This window comes from Balearica regulorum, chromosome Z (assembly GCF_011004875.1).
Source record: "Balearica regulorum gibbericeps isolate bBalReg1 chromosome Z, bBalReg1.pri, whole genome shotgun sequence".
NCBI classification, from domain to species: Eukaryota; Metazoa; Chordata; class Aves; order Gruiformes; family Gruidae; genus Balearica; species Balearica regulorum.
Genome location: NC_046220.1, coordinates 66092446 through 66114197, shown reverse-complemented (window position 1 = coordinate 66114197; position 21752 = coordinate 66092446). Strand labels below are relative to the sequence as shown.

The 21752-nt window shown below is 36.7% G+C and overlaps 1 protein-coding gene across 3 annotated transcripts in view; it reads left to right on the top strand.

Annotated features, from left to right (window-relative positions):
• Window positions 1–21752, top strand: part of RAB3C (RAB3C, member RAS oncogene family) — a 149051-nt gene that overhangs the window by 8507 nt on the left and 118792 nt on the right. For all 3 annotated transcript variants that reach the window (XM_075739850.1, XM_075739852.1, XM_075739853.1), the window contains one exon: window positions 1213–1440. In XM_075739850.1, the coding sequence (XP_075595965.1) occupies window positions 1213–1440 (228 nt within the window). The remainder of the gene's footprint in view (window positions 1–1212; window positions 1441–21752) is intronic.

Genomic DNA, 21752 nt, shown 5'->3' with positions numbered 1-21752 from the left:
CAGTAACCCAAAGAAGCTGGCATATTGCTATTTGTACTATGAGACAGCAGAATTAGCTCAGAAAATTTATACAGTAATTGAAATTCTGGTGGGTTAGTGTACAGCCCTCACCCTGGTTCCAGCTATCCTCTTGGATTGCCCAAATGCGCTCTGAGATGTCTGACTTAGAAAGCTTTGATGTGAGCTGCTTTTCCATAAACCTTTATGTTAGGATATGAGTTCTGTGTTGCCCTTAGTATTGCCAAACTCCAAGAAGTTAAAATTCTGCCAGGCTCCCAAAATACTTGAGATTTTTTCTTAAAAAGCATATGAGGTGAAACAATACCTAGTTCTAAGTTCTTTATTTTTGCCATCTATCTTTTTGAGCATCCCAGGTAGCATTTTGGTCAGGTTTTCAAGTTAATCTCTGCAACCGTCCTGAAAGCCAAAGTGTACTTTTTATAAATGAAAGCCATGATCTTTGAAGTCCCTAGAGAAAAATAAGTTTGCTATTTAGCAGTATTCGTTAATCTGTGTTTATTCAGGTGTTTTATATGGAATAGAAACTGTATTTTAAGGACTCAAATTTGAAAACATTGACAACTGCCACTTATGATGATGTTGCAGTAACATTGCACATTCCAAAACTGTAGAATAGACTAGAACTAGAAAAAATCAAGACCTATTTCAGACCTTATACCCAACTCATTATTTAATGGTATGATAGCTGAAAGCTTGTAAAGGCAAAATGCTTTGAATAAGGTTATAGGCATTACAAAAGACAGCAGCATATTTACAGTAAAATAAATGGTTCAAGAATTTTATGAGATGTAAAATATATTAAGATTTTGCTTGGAAATATACCTTCTATGTCATAACGCAGCATTGATCTCTTTTTTCTTTGTATAAGTGAAGTATCATTGTCTTTATTTTCACTGTCTTTTTCATTCATCACATTTTCTGAAAGTAGATCTTTTTAATTATATACTCAAGAACTGTCCTAGATTTTTAGAATTACCATTTTTTTGGTACCAGTCACCAGTGATGTTTACGTCCTCTTTTGCAACCAGAGCTATTATCATGGATACAAGAATCATGAAAAAGAATTAAACCTCTGAGAACTTCTTCTTGAGTTCATTGATCTGGTATCAAAAACTCCAATAAAATCTAAATGTTTCCAGTTTTATAGGATACAAAAGACAATAAACTATTTCTTTCTATTTTGAATTACAGATGGCATCTGCTCAAGATTCCAAATATGTCCAGAAAGATACATCTGATCAGAACTTTGATTACATGTTCAAACTGCTCATTATCGGCAACAGCAGTGTTGGGAAAACCTCCTTTCTGTTCCGATATGCTGATGATTCCTTTACGTCTGCATTTGTAAGCACGGTTGGGATTGATTTCAAAGTAAAAACAGTTTTCAAAAATGAAAAAAGAATTAAGCTACAGATTTGGGTAAGCAAAAAAATAATAATTCTGTGAACTAAGCAAGCTGTAGTAGGTTGGTAGATAACATTTAAGCTACTGTAGGTTTACAATGAATGTCATGAACTTTATATATATGGCGTAGTAATGAAAAAGCAGTAAATTATTTCCTGCATCATTCTTCTATCTTGAATAATAGACTGTAAACAGTATTTTTAAGTTATTGAAGTACAGCAGAGTATATATTTTGAATTAAATTCCATTAAGAAATAACACAGCTTGACACATATTGATATTTGTGCAGTGAGGTATAAACAACTGTGCAATATATAGGCTATTGAAAGTGATACACATTATTAAAAAGCACCTTGAAATAGAATCATAGAATCATAGAATCATAGAATGGTTTGGGTTGGAAGGGACCTTAAAAATCATCTAGTTCCAGCCCCCCTGCAGTGGGCAGGGACACCCTCCACTAGACCACGTTGCCCAAAGCCTCATCCAGGTATAAGAAATACCAGTTAGGATCTGGTTTCTTCCCACAAAAATTATAAATTCATGTAGGAGCTGTGACATTGGATGCATAACAGAAGGCATAATTTTTTGCTCTGTTGGTTATGTTTATCATCCTGATCACCTGAAACATCTTCCTTCTTCTGCTGAGGAAGAAAATGTGTGGAAAGAGAGCATGTAACAGCTGAGTTGCCCAAGTGTACAAGAACCCTTGTCCCTTGCCTACACCTTAGATAAGGTACAAAGATGCCAAATGTAGGAAAGTGTGATGCCATGGAATAGGTGTTCTTCTCTGGAAACTTTCCTTAGAAAGAAAGGCTAGCCAAAACTTAGTTATGCAGGAGCCGCTGATGCTCCCATCTCCTAATTCTTGGGTGATAGGGTGATAGTCACTTAAAGGAGAGGTGGAGATAGCAGAACGTTTACAATGTGGGACCTAGAGTTAAAGCTTCAGGTCTTTGCCATCTTCCTGGACTACATGAAGATTTTGATCAATGTCTCCTTTGTGAGATGTTTGTCACAGCCTTATTAACTGAGATTTTCTTTTTTTGTGCATGAATATAAGTCATTTAAAAATGTATTTAATGATGGGAAGCCATTAAATCTCAGTAAACCTTGGATCAAGTATGGCTAGTTCATCTAACATGTTTTGAACAGCAGATAAATTGAATATCTTTTTTAAATGTCACAAAGGTGAATTTCCCAGAGTTTCCTAGGCTATATCTCATTCATGTTTTTTTAGGTAGGCTTCAGCCCTTGATATCTCAAATCATTTGTTGTTCTGTGCCCTTTAGGAACGGGAACATGCACTCTTTGTCTCTCAACTTCTCTACCTTTTTAAGCTTAGATTCTTGCTATTATCATGAGTATAATAGTGATACATACTAGGTAACTGTATGTCATGTGCATGCTTTCACTGCAATAACTTGCTAGTTTCATTGTAGTACTTTAATGTTGGAGATCACATGGTAATTCACATTGACATTACCTTATTATTTTTTTATAATGGAGCAGTAAAATTGTGTTCACATTATAGTCTTTACACAGTTCTTCTTTTAATCACCAAGTGTTCTATACAATAGATTTTATTGTTCATGTTTCTCCCAGCAAAAGCAGCAACATTAGTTTATGATATTATATTAATGTGATTAGTTTGACACCAGTATATTTCTTGTAATGCCTCTCTATGGCACACTACAAATGCGCTTGGCTCAAAGCAGTCCATTAATCTAAATATGTTCAGGGCTATCCGTGGCACAGAGAGGATGTAGCAGCTGTATTCTTGCCAGCTGGAATAAACTTCCAGTCCTAGCAAAATGGATGTTTTGTTGTTCTTTGCATGGCAGTAACATGCAGAGTCCAAATGGACCCTGACAGTCCTTGCCTGAAAAAACTTGCTATTGGAATGAGTGAAACAAACACAAGGGCTCCATATCCCATAGGGAGGAGGGACCAGAAGCTCAGAGCATGGAAGAGACCTTCCTAAGAGACCTACCAGGACGTAGGGTTAGAGACAGGACTTCAGATCTTACTTTCGTGCTAGAGCTTTTTACTCCAGCTAGCATGCATCTTGTTTGGTTGGTTGGTTGGTTGGTTTCTCCATTAAAATTTTAACACCAGTTCTTAAAAGGCCTTGTCATTGCCAAATTAACTCAAATTGCAACAGCTCACTAGTGCTGTTTGCACTTTTTAGATCAAGTATTCTGCATTGGAGCATTGTGTTGCAGTCATGTTTGCTGTTAAATTAGTTGACTGTTACACCTCTGGGACCTTAAATAAAATGTTAAGTATCTCAGAAAGCTATTCTAGTGCACAAAATCTGAAATAGAGCACTATTACTCCATCTCGTAAGGTATACCAACAGCCATGATGTTCTTAATATGCAGTATCTGTATACGTAACATCTGTCTATATTATGTTATACTTTATCACTTTTCTTTGATTATGCAAATGTGTTTCTAAAATGAATAGTACTCCTGCAATATCCATTTCCATTTCAAGCTACATTTATGAAAGACTATTTGTATTAGATAAAATATCAAATTGAATGAATCATAGTGAGTGTGATTTGATGTTAATTCTGAGAAGAAACATCCATGAGGTAACACTTCGTTCAAAATCACTGGCAAAGTATTTGATGACATCATGTGATAAACGATATTCAGCATTTATGAAATAAAATGTTCTGAAAAATCTCACAGGTTTGGATAGTCAGAAGAGACTAGAAGTGCAACTTTAAAATGTGTTCTGAATGACAAGATCAGAACTGAATTACTTTGCCATGTATTGCAGTGAAGAAATACATGGAATGCCACTGCTCTGCTGTCCTTGTTCGGCAGTAAGATGCAGAAATGTTTAAATAGTAATGCTGTTAAGTCACTCAAATTCCCTAACTAGAGACACAGTTAATCCAACATGCGTCCTGTTACAGTTTTGTGCATATTCTTCTTGGGTAGACATTTAAACTTTGTGTTTAATAGTCCTTTCAGCATGATACTACCTGTTCAACTTGAAGCATGTTGGAGCTTGAAACACTGATTTTCTCAGAATAAGATTCTCACATGCTTCCAGCGAAGCGTGCAAGTTTGTTTGAAAGTCAGCATGGGAACTCAAGGAAGCAGAGTTATTATTTCCTAATAAAATTCACTGTGTGATTATCACAGATGAACTAGCAAGGGTTAACAGGTTGAAGTAGGTATTGTTTACATACTGGCATGCCCTGCAGGTCTTTTGTTTGTTTGAGGTTTTTTTCTTCATTTGAGGCAATGATGTCTTATTCTTGGATTCAAAGGACTTGAATTGAATTGTCTTCTTTCATTATTCAAGTCTGGGAGGGCCCTCTCTAGTACTTACTGTTATAACTTTTTCAGACAACAGAAGGAGCACTGTAACATTTGGGTTTTTTTTCTTTCTGAGCCAAACACCTTTCCACAATATTTCTTACTGGAATTGAGAGAGGTTCAGAGTTCAAGTGCTATATGCATTAGTGATAGCACATTACCTTGTCATAGGATGACCAGCTGGCCCTGAAATTTTGTTTCACAGCAAGTTATAAATGTGACAGCCCTAGTATGGACATTATGAAGACAGCATATTAACAGGTTTTTTACCTTTTAAAGGAGAGAAATCTATAAAAAAGGCATTTTACCTTAAAAGGTATTGATTTCTCAAGAGAAACGATAAGAAATTTTCGAAAAGAATTGTGTCTGTATGCAGCAAAACATGCTTAGGATAAAAGTCCATCACATGGCTGTGGGATGTTTTACAGTGTCAAATAATAAAAAGCAATACATTTATCCTCTATTTGGTTTGAGCTAGTAATATTAAAGGGATGGGACTGGAAGGCTAAAAGATGCTTTTGATTTCAAACTGCTAGATTTCAAATTAAGTTGAATTAAAAAAATGGCTTGTCAGAGCTAATTCTGACAAAAATACACTCTGAAGAAAATTATTAGAAGCTCAAAGAAGTGTAAATCAGAAAATAAAATTAAGTTTAACCTTATGAATGTATCACTATATTCACTGTATAGATCACTACATTCAGTATATCCTGTAGCTGTGATGCCATAAAGGTTTGCATTACTTTTGTAAACTCTGTCAGTGGTTTAATAGAAATAACAGACTGCAAGAGCTTATGGAGAAAATATAGGCTAATTTGGACAGTAGAATTTGTTAGCTAACATTTGTCAAAATAAATCATTACAATAGGGGAAAAAAAGGAAAAATAAAGTGCAGATATTGATTCTTAGAAAATAGAATAAGATTTACAAAGACAGGTCAACATATTTATTTAACTGACAGTGATCCATACCACATATTTAGCTCATGTTTGAAATGTATTTGATCAGAACTCTCAGTCATTTCTAACTGATTTCAGTAGAAATTTTGTGTGAAGAATAAAACATCAAGTTTTCCCTTTCTGATCTGTTTGTTACGTAAAAGTGTTCTAACTGCATTCATACAGCAATATTTGCATAGTTTCTATCTGATTGCAGCACTTTGGTGCAAATATCAAATAAGAATACTGCATTGCTTTTTGCTGCTTAGATCACTTTTCCCTGAGATTACCCATAGACTTCATGGACTAGGTACAATGATCACACACAAATAAAAGATATCCTTCTAGATAAGACAGTGTAAGAGCTGCTTGTGTCAGCATATCCTCCCTAGAACTGCATGTGATAGTTTCCTTTGATATCCAAAATGTCGCTGTCTTCACATCAACTGTTTTCTAGGGCTTATGGACTAGGTGAGGACTAGGTTTTATAAACTGAATGAGGACATCCAATGTCATCAATCAATAATTAAAACTATATTGGCTATTAAAAAAAAATCAATAAATGTTAGGCACCTGATTTTTTACTCTACAAGCTCCATAGCAGTGCTTTAGCAGTAAAAAGGGGTTCAGTTACAATGAGAATAATTTGTGTGCATGTGCGTGTGCATGTGCGTGTGTGTGTGTTTTAGAGGGGTCTGTGGAAGTATCAGTACAAATGAAAATTGCCTCGATGTTGGAGTCATTAAGGAGTATCCTACAGTAACTTGCAAGAGTGGAAGCAGTGCAATATTGCAGAAATATCCTATAGCAGTGACTAAGACTATAGCATCAGTGCAAGAATCACTAAATACACTGCTTCAGAGGAAAGGTGAGGGAAGCTGAAGCAATAGAGTGGAAGTTAAGAGTACCAGGTGGAGATAGAGGATTGCAAATGTTTCATCACAGGAATTTAAGGGCCTGATTTTGTCACATCTGACTCATCTGAGTGTTATTAATTGGTACGATAGCCACATCAAAGTTTATTTCATGATTTCTTTCTCAGGTGCTGTTGACAATGTGTAGCTGCTACTTTGAATACACAGCGTTTTAAGATGGCAACAGTAAATCTAATACTGAAAAAGAAATTTCCTCATCTTAGCATGAAAATCAAATGTGTATTCAGTAATATACCAGGCAACAACTGATTTCAAGACAGCAATATAGAAGGGTGAAAACTGATGGGATTTGATATTTCTCTCATCCATCTGTACCAGTAGATTGAACATACCAAGACTGTCCTTTGGCATTGGGTCCAGCTGGCATGGAACAGCTTTTGTCCATAGCCTCTGAAGGAGGATGGACACATCAAGATTTTGTCTGGGAAAGGTCTTTGTGCTGTGCTAAGTCCTAAACCTTGCCCTGGAACTGTTTGGCAGATTGCTACCAAGCCTGAGTCAAAACTGTGCCAGAAAACATGCTGGCAGTTTTATGGTATAGATAAATTCCATAGCCTAGAAATGCTACCTGGCACAACTTAGGTAGCTGTTAGAGCCGTGGCCTGAAAGGGCAGCAGCTCCAGCCAGCCTTGGGTTAGGCTGACCTGTCTGTGGTGATAAGCAATGCAATGTGTTCACAAATGTTTTTCTGTCAGATGGCTCTAAAGGAACCACTTCTGGGAACAGATGGTTAATGAGGAATGTAGTTGTGATGGCCAGAATGCAAACTCATTCTGGACTTTCCCTGTTAGCTCAAACAAGGTGAAATTCTGGGCAGCTTTTGTTATGGTTTAAGCTGCCCTCCCACAGGTGAATGTTATCCCACTTGTGGCTGGATATTGTTAGCCTAAAATATTGCCTTTCTTCTTTGCTTATTTCTACACAATACACATCTTTGAAGAGCCATGAATAATATTTACCTGAAAGTTTTGGGATAGGATCCTATTTTCATACTGCTATATTATTTCATGCAATGCTTCTTAGGTCTTCATTGGGAGCTCTTCCACTTATGTGCAGGTCATATTTGGTATACTTCATTTCTCAGAAATATTAGTATTCATTAATCATTATTTTTCCATAATTGGGTTTTTTCCTCCTATTTTTTTGTAGCATCTGGAGTTTTCAACCACAAATATTAAAGATTTGCACAGCCAAGGGAAAGCCCATTATAGTACAAACAGAACTATTGTGTTCAGATCTCAGTCAGACAAGCTCCAGGAGTTCTTAATCTTTGTATAGCTTGAGGATCTTCATTACTTCCAGAAGTTGTATATTTTCCTTAATTCAGGGATTCTTAGTGCTCCCTTTACCTTGCTCTGTTTATTCTGTATTATGTTTCTTGTACCTGTTCTTCTGTTTATATTAAAGTTGCACTCATGGATCCAATTCAGCTCAGGTTTCCATTGGTTTAGGTAAGCAGCCAAGAAAAAAATGGTTAAATAGTTCACTTTTAGCCAGTCAAATGGGAATGAACAGGTGAGAAGGGGAGATGGCTAATGTAGATATTTGTTGAGGAAAACAAAGCTGCTTACCTAAAATGAGGACAAGGCAGCTTGCCTTTTCTTTAAACTTTAGTAAATGCTAGTAGTTTATATAATCCATACAATGTATGCATAATGTAAATAGTCCATACAGCTTAAAGTTTAAAGGCATCAGAGCAGAAGGGAATATAAGCAGAGACTGAAATGATAACGTGTGCTGCTATTTGAAGTTTGACTGCAATTGCTCATACAATGAGGCATGATGTGAGAGAAAGCACCAAAGAGTCTGAGTGGGAATGGGACCAAGAGTTTATGAGACAGGGCACCATAAATGGTGTAAACACTCAGAAACAGTTAGAGATACTACATGTGATTGCTTGTATTATTTCCTTGAAAATCACACTGCAAAACTGGTAACAGATGTGATACTGCAGTGCTTTACTGGAAAACAAAAAATTGAACTCTGTAAAAATATTGCAAGAAATGCTTCCTTGGGACCTATTCTGGGTGTAAAATATAGATGCATCCATTATAGAAAATACACATCTTGTAAAATTACTTGATGTATTTCTTGTATAGAACCAGGGCCCAGTCTTCAATGCCAAAGAAGATCTTGGCAATGTAAAAGACATTCTCAGTTCAGATGGACTTTAGTGCAAAGAGCACATGCTGTATGCTTTGTGAGACTGGCCATGTTGGCCAGTGATGGCACTTTTAAAATTGATATGCTTTTATTTAAAAAGTACCGCTGGCTATTCAAATATTGATGTGGCATTACAATTTTATTGCTATAAAAGCACATGTCTTGAGGGTTTCAAACATTGACTCTAAACACAACTCAGAAATAGGATGGTGCCTATCACGTCAGCACCCTGCCTTTCACTGCTGAAACGGCTACTTTGCTGTGATTTTAAAGTTTCCTTAATGTTTTTGTTATCACAACAGCAGCTTCTACTGATGGACTGACATACTTATCTTTACATTAGAGAAAGCTGATAGGATGTGTAAAGCATCAAGGCATGTAAAGCCCCTTGGTTGCTTAAATGCTGCAAGATGTAATGTTAGTATTACTACTTAGCTATAAACAATGTGGTTATTTTCATGTTTGTTTTCAGCTCTTTCCCCTCCTGCTGCTGCTTCTTCTAGTCTGTGAATCCCTCTACTTAGGTAAAGGCATACTGAGACTTCTGATTGTCTTTCAGTTGGACCATTTGTTTTTCTTTTTTCCAATTAAAGTTGCACTGCTAAGGAATTATATGGTTCTGGGAGTGGTAACCATGTACAGAGCCTCTTAGCCTCAGGCCTGTGATTTAAATCCAGGTCAGAACTGATCAATAGTTGTTTCTGTCTGATGGATGTTTCGTTGATCTATGTGAAATGAGTTCAGCAGTCTTAGACTGGTTTCTGATTAACATGTGTCCACTTTGCTTCACCTAAAACCATCTGAAATTCTGATGTTGTGAACACTTCTGCACATTCTTAGCATGCATTTTCCCACTGATTCTTTTAGATTTAAAATTGGTTTTTAGCTATTTGCTTAATGTTATCTATGTCAAAATTCCTGAGCCACAATTATTAGGAGAATAGTTGGAGAAGTATCATGTGCACTTGCTCTATACTCCTTCCTAGGCAACTGCTTTTGGCCACTGTCAGGATACTGGGCTAGAGAGCCCTGTGGCCTGATCCCATGTGCTTGCTCTTATGCTCATACCCACCACAGTGGTTGCAAACTTCTGACTCAGATAGTTTGGAGAAGAAACTTGAAGTAAATGTCAGTCCTGCAACTGAAACTGGCATTAAATTCCACTATTTTTACCCAATATTCCAATGGTTTTGTGAAAGCCTTCTGTAATATTAGGTCAAAGGTTTTACTCTTTTACAAAGTTCTGTGCTTTACAAAACCCCCCATTGCCTGCTTCCACAATTTTGCTGTATAGCTTTGTTTGCAGCATAGAAATCAAGTCCCTGTGAACCAGCTTAGCACTATATATATCATAGCTAGACTTTAAATATTCTCTGGCAAAGACTCCTGTTATCAGTAAAATGATACATCTGTAGTAAAAGGCAAAGATTAATTGGAAAGAGAAGATGGCATTTAGCATAATTAAAATTCTAAATAAGGCTTATATCTCTGTTTAACTGGAAATTTCCATGGGGATTCTTTAAGAGAAACTGAGCTAGTTAAAGACTCTTTGTAGAAATATTTCTATAGTGTGTCTTAGGCAGTTTTCTTCATCGGACTCCTGGGAAATGCATCCTGCCATCATTTAGGCCAACAAATTATCATCCTGCCAGACCTAAAGTAATTGCAGCTCCCCCTAACCTGTGACCAGGCAGTATGGTATAACATTTTTTCAGCTGCCTTTGCCTTCCACATCATGATCTGAGAGTCACCAGCGTTTCCCATGTAGGGAAGCATATACCAGTGGAAAAACATGGACCAGCATTTACATGTGTGCAAACATCAAATAGATGCTACACAGGCTTCTTAAAAGCTGGGGATGAGAAAGGGAAAGGGAAGATAGAAAAGTCTTTCATACATGTGTACCTGAATAGCAAGATCTTTGATTTTACTCAAAGTGAGGAGTCACGATGGGAAGGAAAAAGGAATGGAACGATTTTGCTATGATAGGGGTCTGAAGTAAGAACAATAACCTTGCGCTAATGTTGAAAAACAGATAAGATATTTTAATTGTTCGGGCTTAATAAAATGCAGAGACATCTGACAGTTTACTTTAAACTGTGAGATGCAACTTATACTTACTAAGCTTTCATTTTAAGAAGCAAGAATAAGTCTTTTTCTAAAATGAAATTAATGTTGACAGCATTCCTTAAAGTGAAATCAACTGTGCTGCCAGGTCCTGTGGACCATTTTAGCAGCACATTTAAGACATCTATACAGCTGCAGTGAATCTACAAAGGGAAAAAAAAGCCTATACAGGCTGTTCACTGCATTTTAATAAGATTCATGTTGAAGATTAGAGCAAAATGTTGCACTCTTGCTGTGCAGTTGTTGCTTTGAAATTGGAGGACCAGAGCCTTGGACAGGAGCCATAATGTAAATACCATGAAAAGGGGAGTGTAGAATCAGTATTTAAAGCTCACTTTTGCCTTCCCCTGCTGCTCAGTGCAAGCTGTTTCCCTGTGCTGTGTTAGAACAGCTTGAAGTCATTCTGAAATTATGTTGGCTTGAGAGGGGCACAAGTGACTGAGGGCGGAAGCGAGTCACACAAAAGCAACTCATTTTTCTTTAACGCTACCCAATTTGCATTATGTGCTGGAAGTAAGCTTAAGTGCATTTTGTAAGAAGCCAGAGCCATAAGGGACTCTGTCTTGTCAGCATAATGTTTGTAGTAGCTAACACATTATGGGCAATGCACCCAGGTTTTACATGTGAATGATGACATCAAGCAAAAAAGCATCCCTGGAGGACTTAGCTCTGTATTTACATTATTATTTCTTGGTCAGCTAAGAAAAATCAATTAGGATATTGATTACATTTTTTTTCCGGTAGAGAAGCTGCTTTTTCCACTTTTTTTTTTCTTTCTTTTCAGTGTAGTTGAAGGCTAATCTCCTTCAATCTTTTCTGAATAAATATATTGTTGTTCTGTAATCTTTTAGGTATTTTCTGGTTTAACCCAGATTGTTTTATTACTCACTGCTCATAAACAAATTCTTTCCACAGTTTTTACCTGACTTATGACTTTATTTATTCAGTAATTGCAGTTTGAGAAATACAGAGAATTCTGCCTCAATGAATTCAGTCAACAAGTCAGATAGAAGTTGTTAATGGTGTAATTTAGCCAACTTGTTTACTCTGCAATTAGGATGGTACCTAAGTATGGAGGGGTTATTATTTAAGTGTATCTATAAAAAGAAAAAGGAGTTTAGGTCTGTTGCAGGAAATCGGCTGTTCTGACAGAATGGTACTTGGTGGACATTTTTGCCCCATATAGATTGGATAATAATGAATTTGGCTTATTTTATTTGGAAATAAAGCCAACCCTGCAAAAAGGAATATGAAGGAATCCCTCACTGGAGTTTCTGTTGTTCCTTTCTAGATGGTTTGGTCTCTCACACAGGCAAGCAAGGCCTATATTTGTTCAGATTAATGAATCATTATAGGATGAGCTGAGCTAAAAAAAGCCTAGAAGTGTAATATTTTATAATTCTATATTCTCCTAAAATTAGGACTCATATTATCTGCAGTGTCCTGAAATTGTCTGGGACTGCTTATTTCTGACCTCTCCTAAAAATAATCAAATTCTAGTCATCATACAAGCCTTCTTAACAGCAATAAATGCAATTTACTTCAACTTTAAATTCATTGGAGAAATCTGTTTGTGATTAGAATTCCTAGATTTTAGTGGATGTGATCACACCTGAGACAGCTTCACCTATGCTAACCATGAACTAGAAATGTGAGTGAAGTGTGGAAGCATCCCAGCTGGCTGGATGTAAATGTAAGATTCTTTACCTGTATGAAAAAAAGGAATCAAGGAAACTTGCTGGAGAAGATGGAGTTTAGTAACGAAAAGACAGGTGAATAAGGAACTAATGACAAGCTGTTTAGAAAGGAGAGGACATCAGACTTCGAATGGATTGTGGAAAGGTTTTAGGACTCAAATAGTAAACTTAATACACAGTAGGAGAAAGGAACCCAAACTGAAGACAGGTACAGAAAAACCCTATTGTAATGAGTAGAGGAACTAAAAGAAATAGAAAGGAACAAAAAGTGAGGCTTTTTTACTCTAGAAAACAAAGGAAAGACTAGTGCTTTGGTTTTTTGATGAAGGGGTTTTTTGTTTCAATAAATATACTTAATTTTGTCCAAAATGCACAATTGTCTGCTGAGAAACAGTTCGGACAGAAAAAATGTGTAGTCAGGCCTGTTATTTACATGACATCTATGTGCTGTTAAAAGAAACCTGTAACAAATGAACAGGATATGCACTGATGGTCTGTGACAGAGGCTCAGACAGAGGCTTTCATGAATTGCCTTAGAAAACATATGTGGATTTGGGCTGATAAATGGCACATGCTCTGTTCTGAATGCTTCCAATTACTCCCTCCCCAAACATACAGTGGAAATTAATGCTTGTATGATATTTTGAATATGGCAGTGGTCTTACTTGCAGTACCTCAAGGACTAAAGTATTTGTCTTGCCTCATGTCCATGAGCCACCATTCTTCTTCCTGTTCTTATTTAGGATAAATTCTTTCAGAAAGTCTGTCCCTGCAGGTGCTAAGAATGCTTTTTCCACAGTGTTCTGCTTCAGGCAGTTTCACAAGATGAGGGGGTCAGAACAGTTGACTGCATCCCGTAAGATAGAGTTGGTAGCAGGTAGGAAGAGTCATAACAGAAGCCTGACTCAAAGGTGATCAACACGAAATCAATTTAGTCATTGGATATGATGAGTCTGGTAGACAAAGAAACTCACTAGACACCAGCTGAGTGTGAACATGTGTTTGCAGGGAGTATGTTGCAGGGAGTATAGAATCTATCAAGGCAGAAGGGCATTTAAAAGATCGTATAATGGCAAGGGGGGTTACAGTTATTTTGGCTGGGAAATGGAAAGGCTGACAAAACCAGTATTGTGCTAATTAGAGGGGAAGAGGAAAAAAATGATGTGATTGAAGCATATATGAGGAGTTTGAAAATGAATGTCAGACCTGAAGCAAGACAGTAATTAACAGCCTGAAGGATAAAAAGACCTTACAGAAAAGTCAGATAGTCCAGGAGAAATGCCTTTACACTGAAGATAATGAATACTATTATGATTGTACAGGAACAGGATTCTTAAAAGCTAAATGGAAGAAACAGTGATAGAACATGGTATTTATATATTGGACATCAAATTTGGGGATTAAACCCATATATATTTAGAGCTAAAATCATGACCACTTCTTGCTTTATTTAAAAGCAAGACTGCCTACGGAAATGTCCTGTTGTAAACGAGCCATTATAAGGGCTGGTCAATGTGAGATGAATGAGCCTGTGATTTTAAAGGGGTAGAAAGAAGAAAACGTGGGATATCTTCATACATTCTGTCAGTCACATACATGTTGATAAGCAATGGAAGTCCTTGCTAAAGGACATTGCACATGCTAGAAGTTTACATGAGTTAAGAGAAGTCTGGGCAAATTCGTGTAAGAGATACTCAATGGGAGTATAGACATAGAAACTACTTTTAGCTCAGGAAATCACAGAGCTGCATGTGGGTGGAGGTTAAGGGGATGTTAAAAAGAACTGTCATATATGTCCACCTTGCTGTTACAATTTCCCCAAAGCATTTAATTAGCAACACTGTTACAGAGGATACTGACTAGATATACTTTTGATCTCACCCAGCAAGACTGGTTGTACAGTTTATTTACCTGTAAAACAGATAAATTCTTTGCTTTCTTCCAGGAAAAGCTTCCCTGCTTTTAATGAAGCTATATATCCTAGTTGGAAAAGAGCAAGAAAATCACAGCTATTTTAATACTCAGGCCTCACTCATGTACAAATGAACCTTAATACTTTGACAATAACAGGATCCAGGGAAATAGGAATTTTACCCACCTGTCCCTTACAACAAGGCTTTCTGAGAGCTGTAATGTAGTAGCACAGAAGTAATCACAGAAGACATTGGATGTGAGGCATGGCAGGACTGCAGTCTTCTTGCTTCATCATGGTGAAAGATGCAGGGTCAGGAACAGAGCAGATTCCAGGAAATCTTATGGTAATATTTGTGCTTTGATTCACATTTTTAAAGGATTGTTAAGAGGGTAAAGTTGGTATAATTATCTTGCAGTTGCTGATAGATTACATACTAGGTTTCTTTTGCTAAATTATAAAATTTCTTTACTTCTTTTTAAGCCTCAGATACCACAGTCTATTTCCTGAATTCCTGTAGAAATCTGAGGCCCCAGTGCAGTGGTTCTTAGCCGTTCATATTTGGACCCATGGTATCCTGTAGGACAGCCAGACATGGTCTGTGAAATGACCACAGATTAAAAGATAAAATACATTATCAGACATGTAAGCAAGGAAACAAAATGAGGAAAAATTAGTAATATACATTATTAGCCCAACCTGTATTTGGCTAGAAATAAAAAGTCTTCTTGGGGCATCTCTGAAAAATAAGTTGAGTAACCGTCACTTAGAAAGCCCTATTTTCCCTCTGCAAACATAGGAACGCTACTATCTCCTACCTGACTTGCAGTAACCATTTTCTCTTGAGCTCTTACTTTCTCTTTTCTTCTTCCTTTGTATAAACCATGGAGTTCACTCTGATGACAGCACAGCCCTTAATTCTTAATTAAGACTTAATTCTTTTGTATTTTCCACGTTGTGTTGCCAGCTAAGAAGTGAAATAGAATTGTATGACTTTCTTTCTCTTTGCATGTAAAAGAACAGGTAAATACGTACTCGTTTTTTATAAGAGTAGGAGAAGGTTTTCAGGGAAGACTGGCTTAGGTTTGGATAAGGAGATGATGTATTTTGATAATGTTCTGGAAAGATGCTAGGGGCTGTCTCTGTTGATGATGATGAACACACATTCATTTAATACACCTTTTGTCTCAGTGCAATTGCTGTGCAAAGCAAAGTTTCCAGCACACGGTGTCCTACCACACAAAGGGTCTCAAATACAAAGCAATGACACAGAAGCACAGTATGGCAGCCCTCACATAGTAGAAACAAGCAATGTTTTTCTAAACCTTTTTAAGTTTGGGGCCTTTTTTCTTTTCCCTGTTGCTTTTTTTAACTGATTTACTTCCATGTAGTACAGTGAGAACATAAAGAGTACCCAGTGGGTTTGCCTAATTTACAGCCCAACTCTAGATAAACTCTGCTGTGTGCGAAGGTAAATCTGTTCTTTTTCCCTATGTACAGAAGTTCTTAGGAAACAGGATCATTCTGCAGGCCAGAAGGATTCACTTCCTACAGCTGTTTCTTTCTGATCATGCAGAAGGGGGCCTGCGTTAATTATTTACCCAAATATAAATTTCAACAGACCAAAATGAATATATGTCTTTTGTGAGAACTTGAATTTTCAAGAATAACACTCGTCTTTTACTATGTCTGTTTCTTTTGGAAGCATATAGTTAAATCCACAGGTGCAGTCCAGTGACACAGGGATATCTTGTATAGTGAGTTTTTAAACATGGCCTGCGTAGAATGTATTTTAAATGCTGGAAGTTTCTTTTATTTTAGCATTTAAAAAAATTGGGTAGGGTTACCCACATAAAACGTCCATTAGTATGTCTTCCATTGATTTGTCTCATTAAATATAACTCCAAACTTAAGTAAGATAGGATTTTTTCTCTGACTGCCTTGTGGATTTTGTCAGTGGTATATGCACAAGGGTTTTAAATGTGGTTGACTGTTTCATAGTTTTTTATCACACGTAACTCTTAATAATAGAACAAATCCTCCTCTATGACAAACTACTTCTAGTGGTTCACTTCAAATATGAGAGAACGAATGCTGAATTACTGTGATTCATTCTCTTGGTAACCCAAATTGTTTCTCCAGAGCTGCCAGACATCTTGGATTTTGGAGATTAATAGGCTCTGTTTTCTGTTTCTGGAAGGGATTTTGTAGTCTGGCTTTGAATAGGCTAGGGAGGAAAGAAATAAGTTTAACAACTTTTAATGTCCTTGAAGGTCTTAATTTAACTGATTGACAGTTCTTCATCCAGAACTGAATCACCTATAAATCTAATTTAGCAATTACCCTATAATTTGCATCTCTTGTACACAAATATAGCCAAACTCCTTAAAACAAAAAAAAGATTTAGGAAAGATTTTAGCTTCATTACAGCAAGGAAACAGGTGAATTTGACAATATTATATTAATTTCAAGATCTAACAGTATCAAGTGCTGTGACTGTTGTAACTGAGTGAGCAGCTACATTATAGGAAAGTTGACCTCTGACTATTATGTCAGAAGATTTTCTCTTACACAGCTAAATCAAGTGATGTTTTCTGGACCAATCCTGATGAGATTTCTACTCAGCTTTCTAAATCTGATAAGCTTGTAGACAGAACTTCCAAACCTGGTGATGTTTGCTTCTGGGTAGTTCAAACAAGAAAGCTTTGAGAAAAGTATACAATAGGAACTTCTCATGTTTTATCTATTCTGGAATTGTAAGTAACTGTTACACTTAGGGACAGATTGTCAGTTGATATACATCAGTGTTGTTCCACCAAAGTGAAAATAGCCAAGTCAACAAGCTTGGTAAGGTGGAGATCCAGGTTTTATATTGGAAAATGGGGGAGGGAGAGGTAACATAGAAGTGAAATCAGAAACTTAAGGTCTCAGTCAGCTAAGATTTAGGTATCATCTGCTCAAAACTATCATGGCTCTTTAACTGGTCGTCAGAAATACCTATCTTCAGAAGGTGATTTATTCTGTGCTAAAATACAGCTCTAAAAGAAAAATTCCCCATAAAAAATTCATTTTTAGAAATGTATATTCTATTAAACTGAGAAAGAAGTAGGCCTAAAATATAGTAAAATAGATGCTTTTGATTTAGATAGCTGAATCCCACCCTTAGCAGTTGGAAAACAAAGGGATACCTTTGACAATGAGAACAGCCAGTGGTTGAGAGATTATTCTTGATTTAGTCATGGCTTTTCATAATTTTTGCAAAAAAATCTGTGTGCAGTAAATTAATGACCAGCAGAGCACTTTGGTCAGGTTATGAGTAGCACAAATGATATTAAGGAGACAGACACTAACTGATGAATCAGTGTTAAGCATGCAGAAGCCTTCTTTAGCTGGATGCCATTGCTGAGATGACGCCAGTGGTTAATAACATTAAGGCATTTTTTGTTTATTGGAACCAGGTGCCTTCACTGTCTGGTGGAGAAAAGGATTTTGCAGAAAGATAGTTAAGATGATTACCAATACTTACTAGTCAGGAAAGTTTAGAGCTCAAAGACATGAATATGCCAGCTTTGTTAAATTTTTGAGAAAGGGGGTGAACAGAGAGTGGCCATCAAGGTAGAATTTTAAAGCAAAAAAAATAAATCTTTCTAATCTCACTGTGTGTAGATAGATGCTTGCATCCATTTTATGGAAAGAAGTTCTCTTAATGATTTGGCATGAGGTCTCTATGGAGACCAAATGATTGAATGTTATTGTAATCATGGGTCTATCTTGAAAAACATTTTTGGCAGAATCCAGAATATTCTAGAAAGTCTCTATACTTTTTCATTCAGAAAATGTTGCTGATGCTATATTTTTACAAAAAGTTGGAGAACTGAGAATAGAGCTCACACTATTTGTTTTGGATTGAGGTTATATTTTCCAGTCCTTCAAAGATAGGTCATAATACCTGTTGCAGGCTGATATATCTAAGGTCCTCTGTACACCGCTAATCATTTCCAGCAGTGTTGTCTGTGATGGATGTTTCCCATGGAGAAAGAGGCTGCACTTCCTTAAATCTTCTATTTTATCAAGCATTTATAGGCACAATTTTTCATAAGCAAAACCTACTTTTGTTACAGTCAGTGGCATAGTGCCTCATAAAGAACTTGCTAAGGAGGTTGTATGATTTCTTAGGCTTTTTAAAATTTTTGAATGATCATTTTTAAAACCACTTCTAAGAGTTGTCTTCTTTCCCCAAAATCTTCTAGAGATGGGTATGTTTTCATGTTTGGAAAAGGATCACATAGATTTTTCCAATGGGACATGGACCAGACAGCCAAAGGACTCCAGGGGCAATAGCTGAGATCAATAAAGAACTTTAAAGTGATCTGGCAAGAATTTCCTTGTTTTCTCTTGTTATCTATGGGAGTGAGCAGGATTCTGTGTTTCGTAACCATAGCTTAGGAAAAAGATATGTAATTAATTCTCTCAGTGGTGAGTTCTGCTCACCAATCTATTTTCTGATTTGTTTATATTTGTCAGAGAACACTATAATGCCTGCTGCCATTCTTCCTACTGTTAATTACCTGGACTGTAGTTTAATTGTCCCTTGTATTTTTCTGCATCAGAAATCTTAAACAGCATTTTTTCCTAAAATCTAGGCATTTCCCTTGAATGCAAGCCAAGATTTTGCAGCATATGTCTTAAGTAAATGAGCTGCATGTGATACTAATCATTTGAAATGTCTCTTTTTCAGTCTGTAATAGGCTTTGGCACAAATCTGTACTTTCTGTGTCATTTCAAAATTATTTCTGGGTCTCTTCAAAGGGGAGAGTTATAACTCATTTTTGTGATTTTGCCTCCATGCCAGTAAGCTGCTCACTTGCATGAAAATAACAAGCTTGCCTCTACCATCCACAAGTCCGCGTTCAACAGAAACCGTGTTCTTTGTCTTTGTACTCCCACCTGCTGTCAGGAGCTTCCAGAATTGAAATCACTTGCAAGTGAAAATCCTAATTGTCATTCTTAGATCTCAGTTCTGCAGCCTCTACGTGAGTGATTCCCAGTCACTTTAGAGTATTGCAATTAAAGAGGTTACTCAGGCAAATAAAGACTGAAAGAGCAGGTCCATATTACCAGGTCTGCATCCGCAATCATACAGCTTCAAATTTTACCATCAGCTTATCTCATCTGAGTCATGACTAAATATATTTCTACCTAGTAACAATTAATTCCTGGTGGCAGCTGCCTGTTCTCAAATCACATTCTGTACCCATGTGCCTGAAACACATGTAGTTAATTATGACAGAGGACCTGGAAATGCTATTAGAGTCCAACCACTTAGAGACCCTCATTAATTACATCCAGGGCTACCTATAATCGGTTACATTGTCCACTTAGTATGATCTGTGTAGTATTGAGTCTGCATAGAGAAAAATCATAAAAATTAACATGCAGAAGGAAAACATCTACTTTCTACTCTGTGAAGAAGAATGCCTAAGGATCTTCAGAATAGGAGAAAAATTCATAGTGATTTCATATTTCTGGAGTGTCTAATTTGTGATGGAATATCTGAAATATCAACGTTAGGTGTATGTTCCTTCCTTCTTATTACTTGTCATAAAAAATTACTGTGTTTTGTAAGGTATGTTAATGCTCTTTGGATTCCCCACTGAGTTTCTGAGGAAGGGAGGAGGAGGAATAACGTTAGCTGAGGAGTGCACTTACAGACTCAAGAAGCTTACTGCTTTTCACAACAGACTGTTACATCTTCAGGACATGTTAGTCTTCTTGTTTTACACATGTCACCTGTTCATGTAGAATAGGTCTAGGATGGGACCTTCTTTTTACAGAAAAAGGGGTAGAGAAAGTCAGAATAGCAGCTAGGTAGGGTGAAATAACAGAGAACAAACCATATGTAGGAGCAGAAGTATGCTGTGGCATTTTTTCCCTTAAAATATTCTGAAATATTAAAGTGTCTCCTCTGTCATTACTATATATTTCTATGAGTGCCTCATGTTACACTGGATAAAGAGAGGGCTCTTCCATTACTTAGCAGATATGAAACATGGAATCAGTACGGCTTTTCCACGCTTATGACAAATATCACTGAACCTCTTGGAATATCCTTGTAGTTGCTGGGAACAGGCTTTTGGCAATAAGGTAAATAGTGGTGTCTTCCCCACAACTTTGACAAAGCATCTGAGGCATGGAAGATTGTCACAATTTGCCCAGGATTACAGAGCAAAGCTATCATTCCTCAGCTTTCTTCTTGCTCTTTGATGTTGTTTCCATCCATTGCCATTAATTTCTCAGAACATCTGCGAAGTAATCAGCATATGGCCTTCCTATGTGATTGCTAATGAGCTTGTTAAAAGCTACAGGACAAAATTGCAGTTGCATGTGCTTTTTGCCTTACTTTACACTGGGCTTTCAATTACCTGCAAGCACTTTATGAAATACTGTGGCTTAATAGCTTTGCAGTGTTATTCTCTAATGTTATTTGAAAATAGGGAATTTAGTGGGCAGGGAGTACTTAGCTTGGCAGAGAAATCTGATAACTTTTATTTAAAGCAACATTTCTACCCAGGCCTTTGCTATAGACAACATGCTAGATGTCAATCCTAACAATAAAACTTCTGCAGAAGTTAGGTGTACCTAAACAGTGTATAGGTCTTGTGCTAGCTATTTGTGCAGGGATAAATATAAATCTTAATCCTAAAATGACAACTTGATATCAGAAGAACATGGGACTATTTAAATAGTGAAGAATTTCCAGCTAAATTCCCAAAGATTTCCCATAGAATAGCAAAAGTCACTGAACTGTTTTAATGCTAAAAAAACCCCCAATTTTCATGTCTGCCAGTATTTAAGAAAAAGGGCAACAAGGAAACTGGAAAATATTGTTCTTTCTTCAGAAAACAATAATTCAATATTCGTATGTTTTGCTTTGTTTTCATGTGTTTCTTTCCCTGCTGCCTTTCAAGACTTCATAGTGAGTGATTCGATTTAGTTTGGCATACTCATTGTAAGCTAAACATGATGTTTGTTCCTCATGTTTTTATTTCTTAAGGGCTGAACTCCACAATGGCAGGAATTAAGTGGAACTAATAGCACTAATCATTCCCCTTGGATGGATTCTGGGAGTAGCTGATTTAGTCTGCTCAGTTTTCAGTAATTAGCTCATTAGGTTCCTCCTCCTATCATTGTTCTGATCTTCATCAGATCTCTGTGTT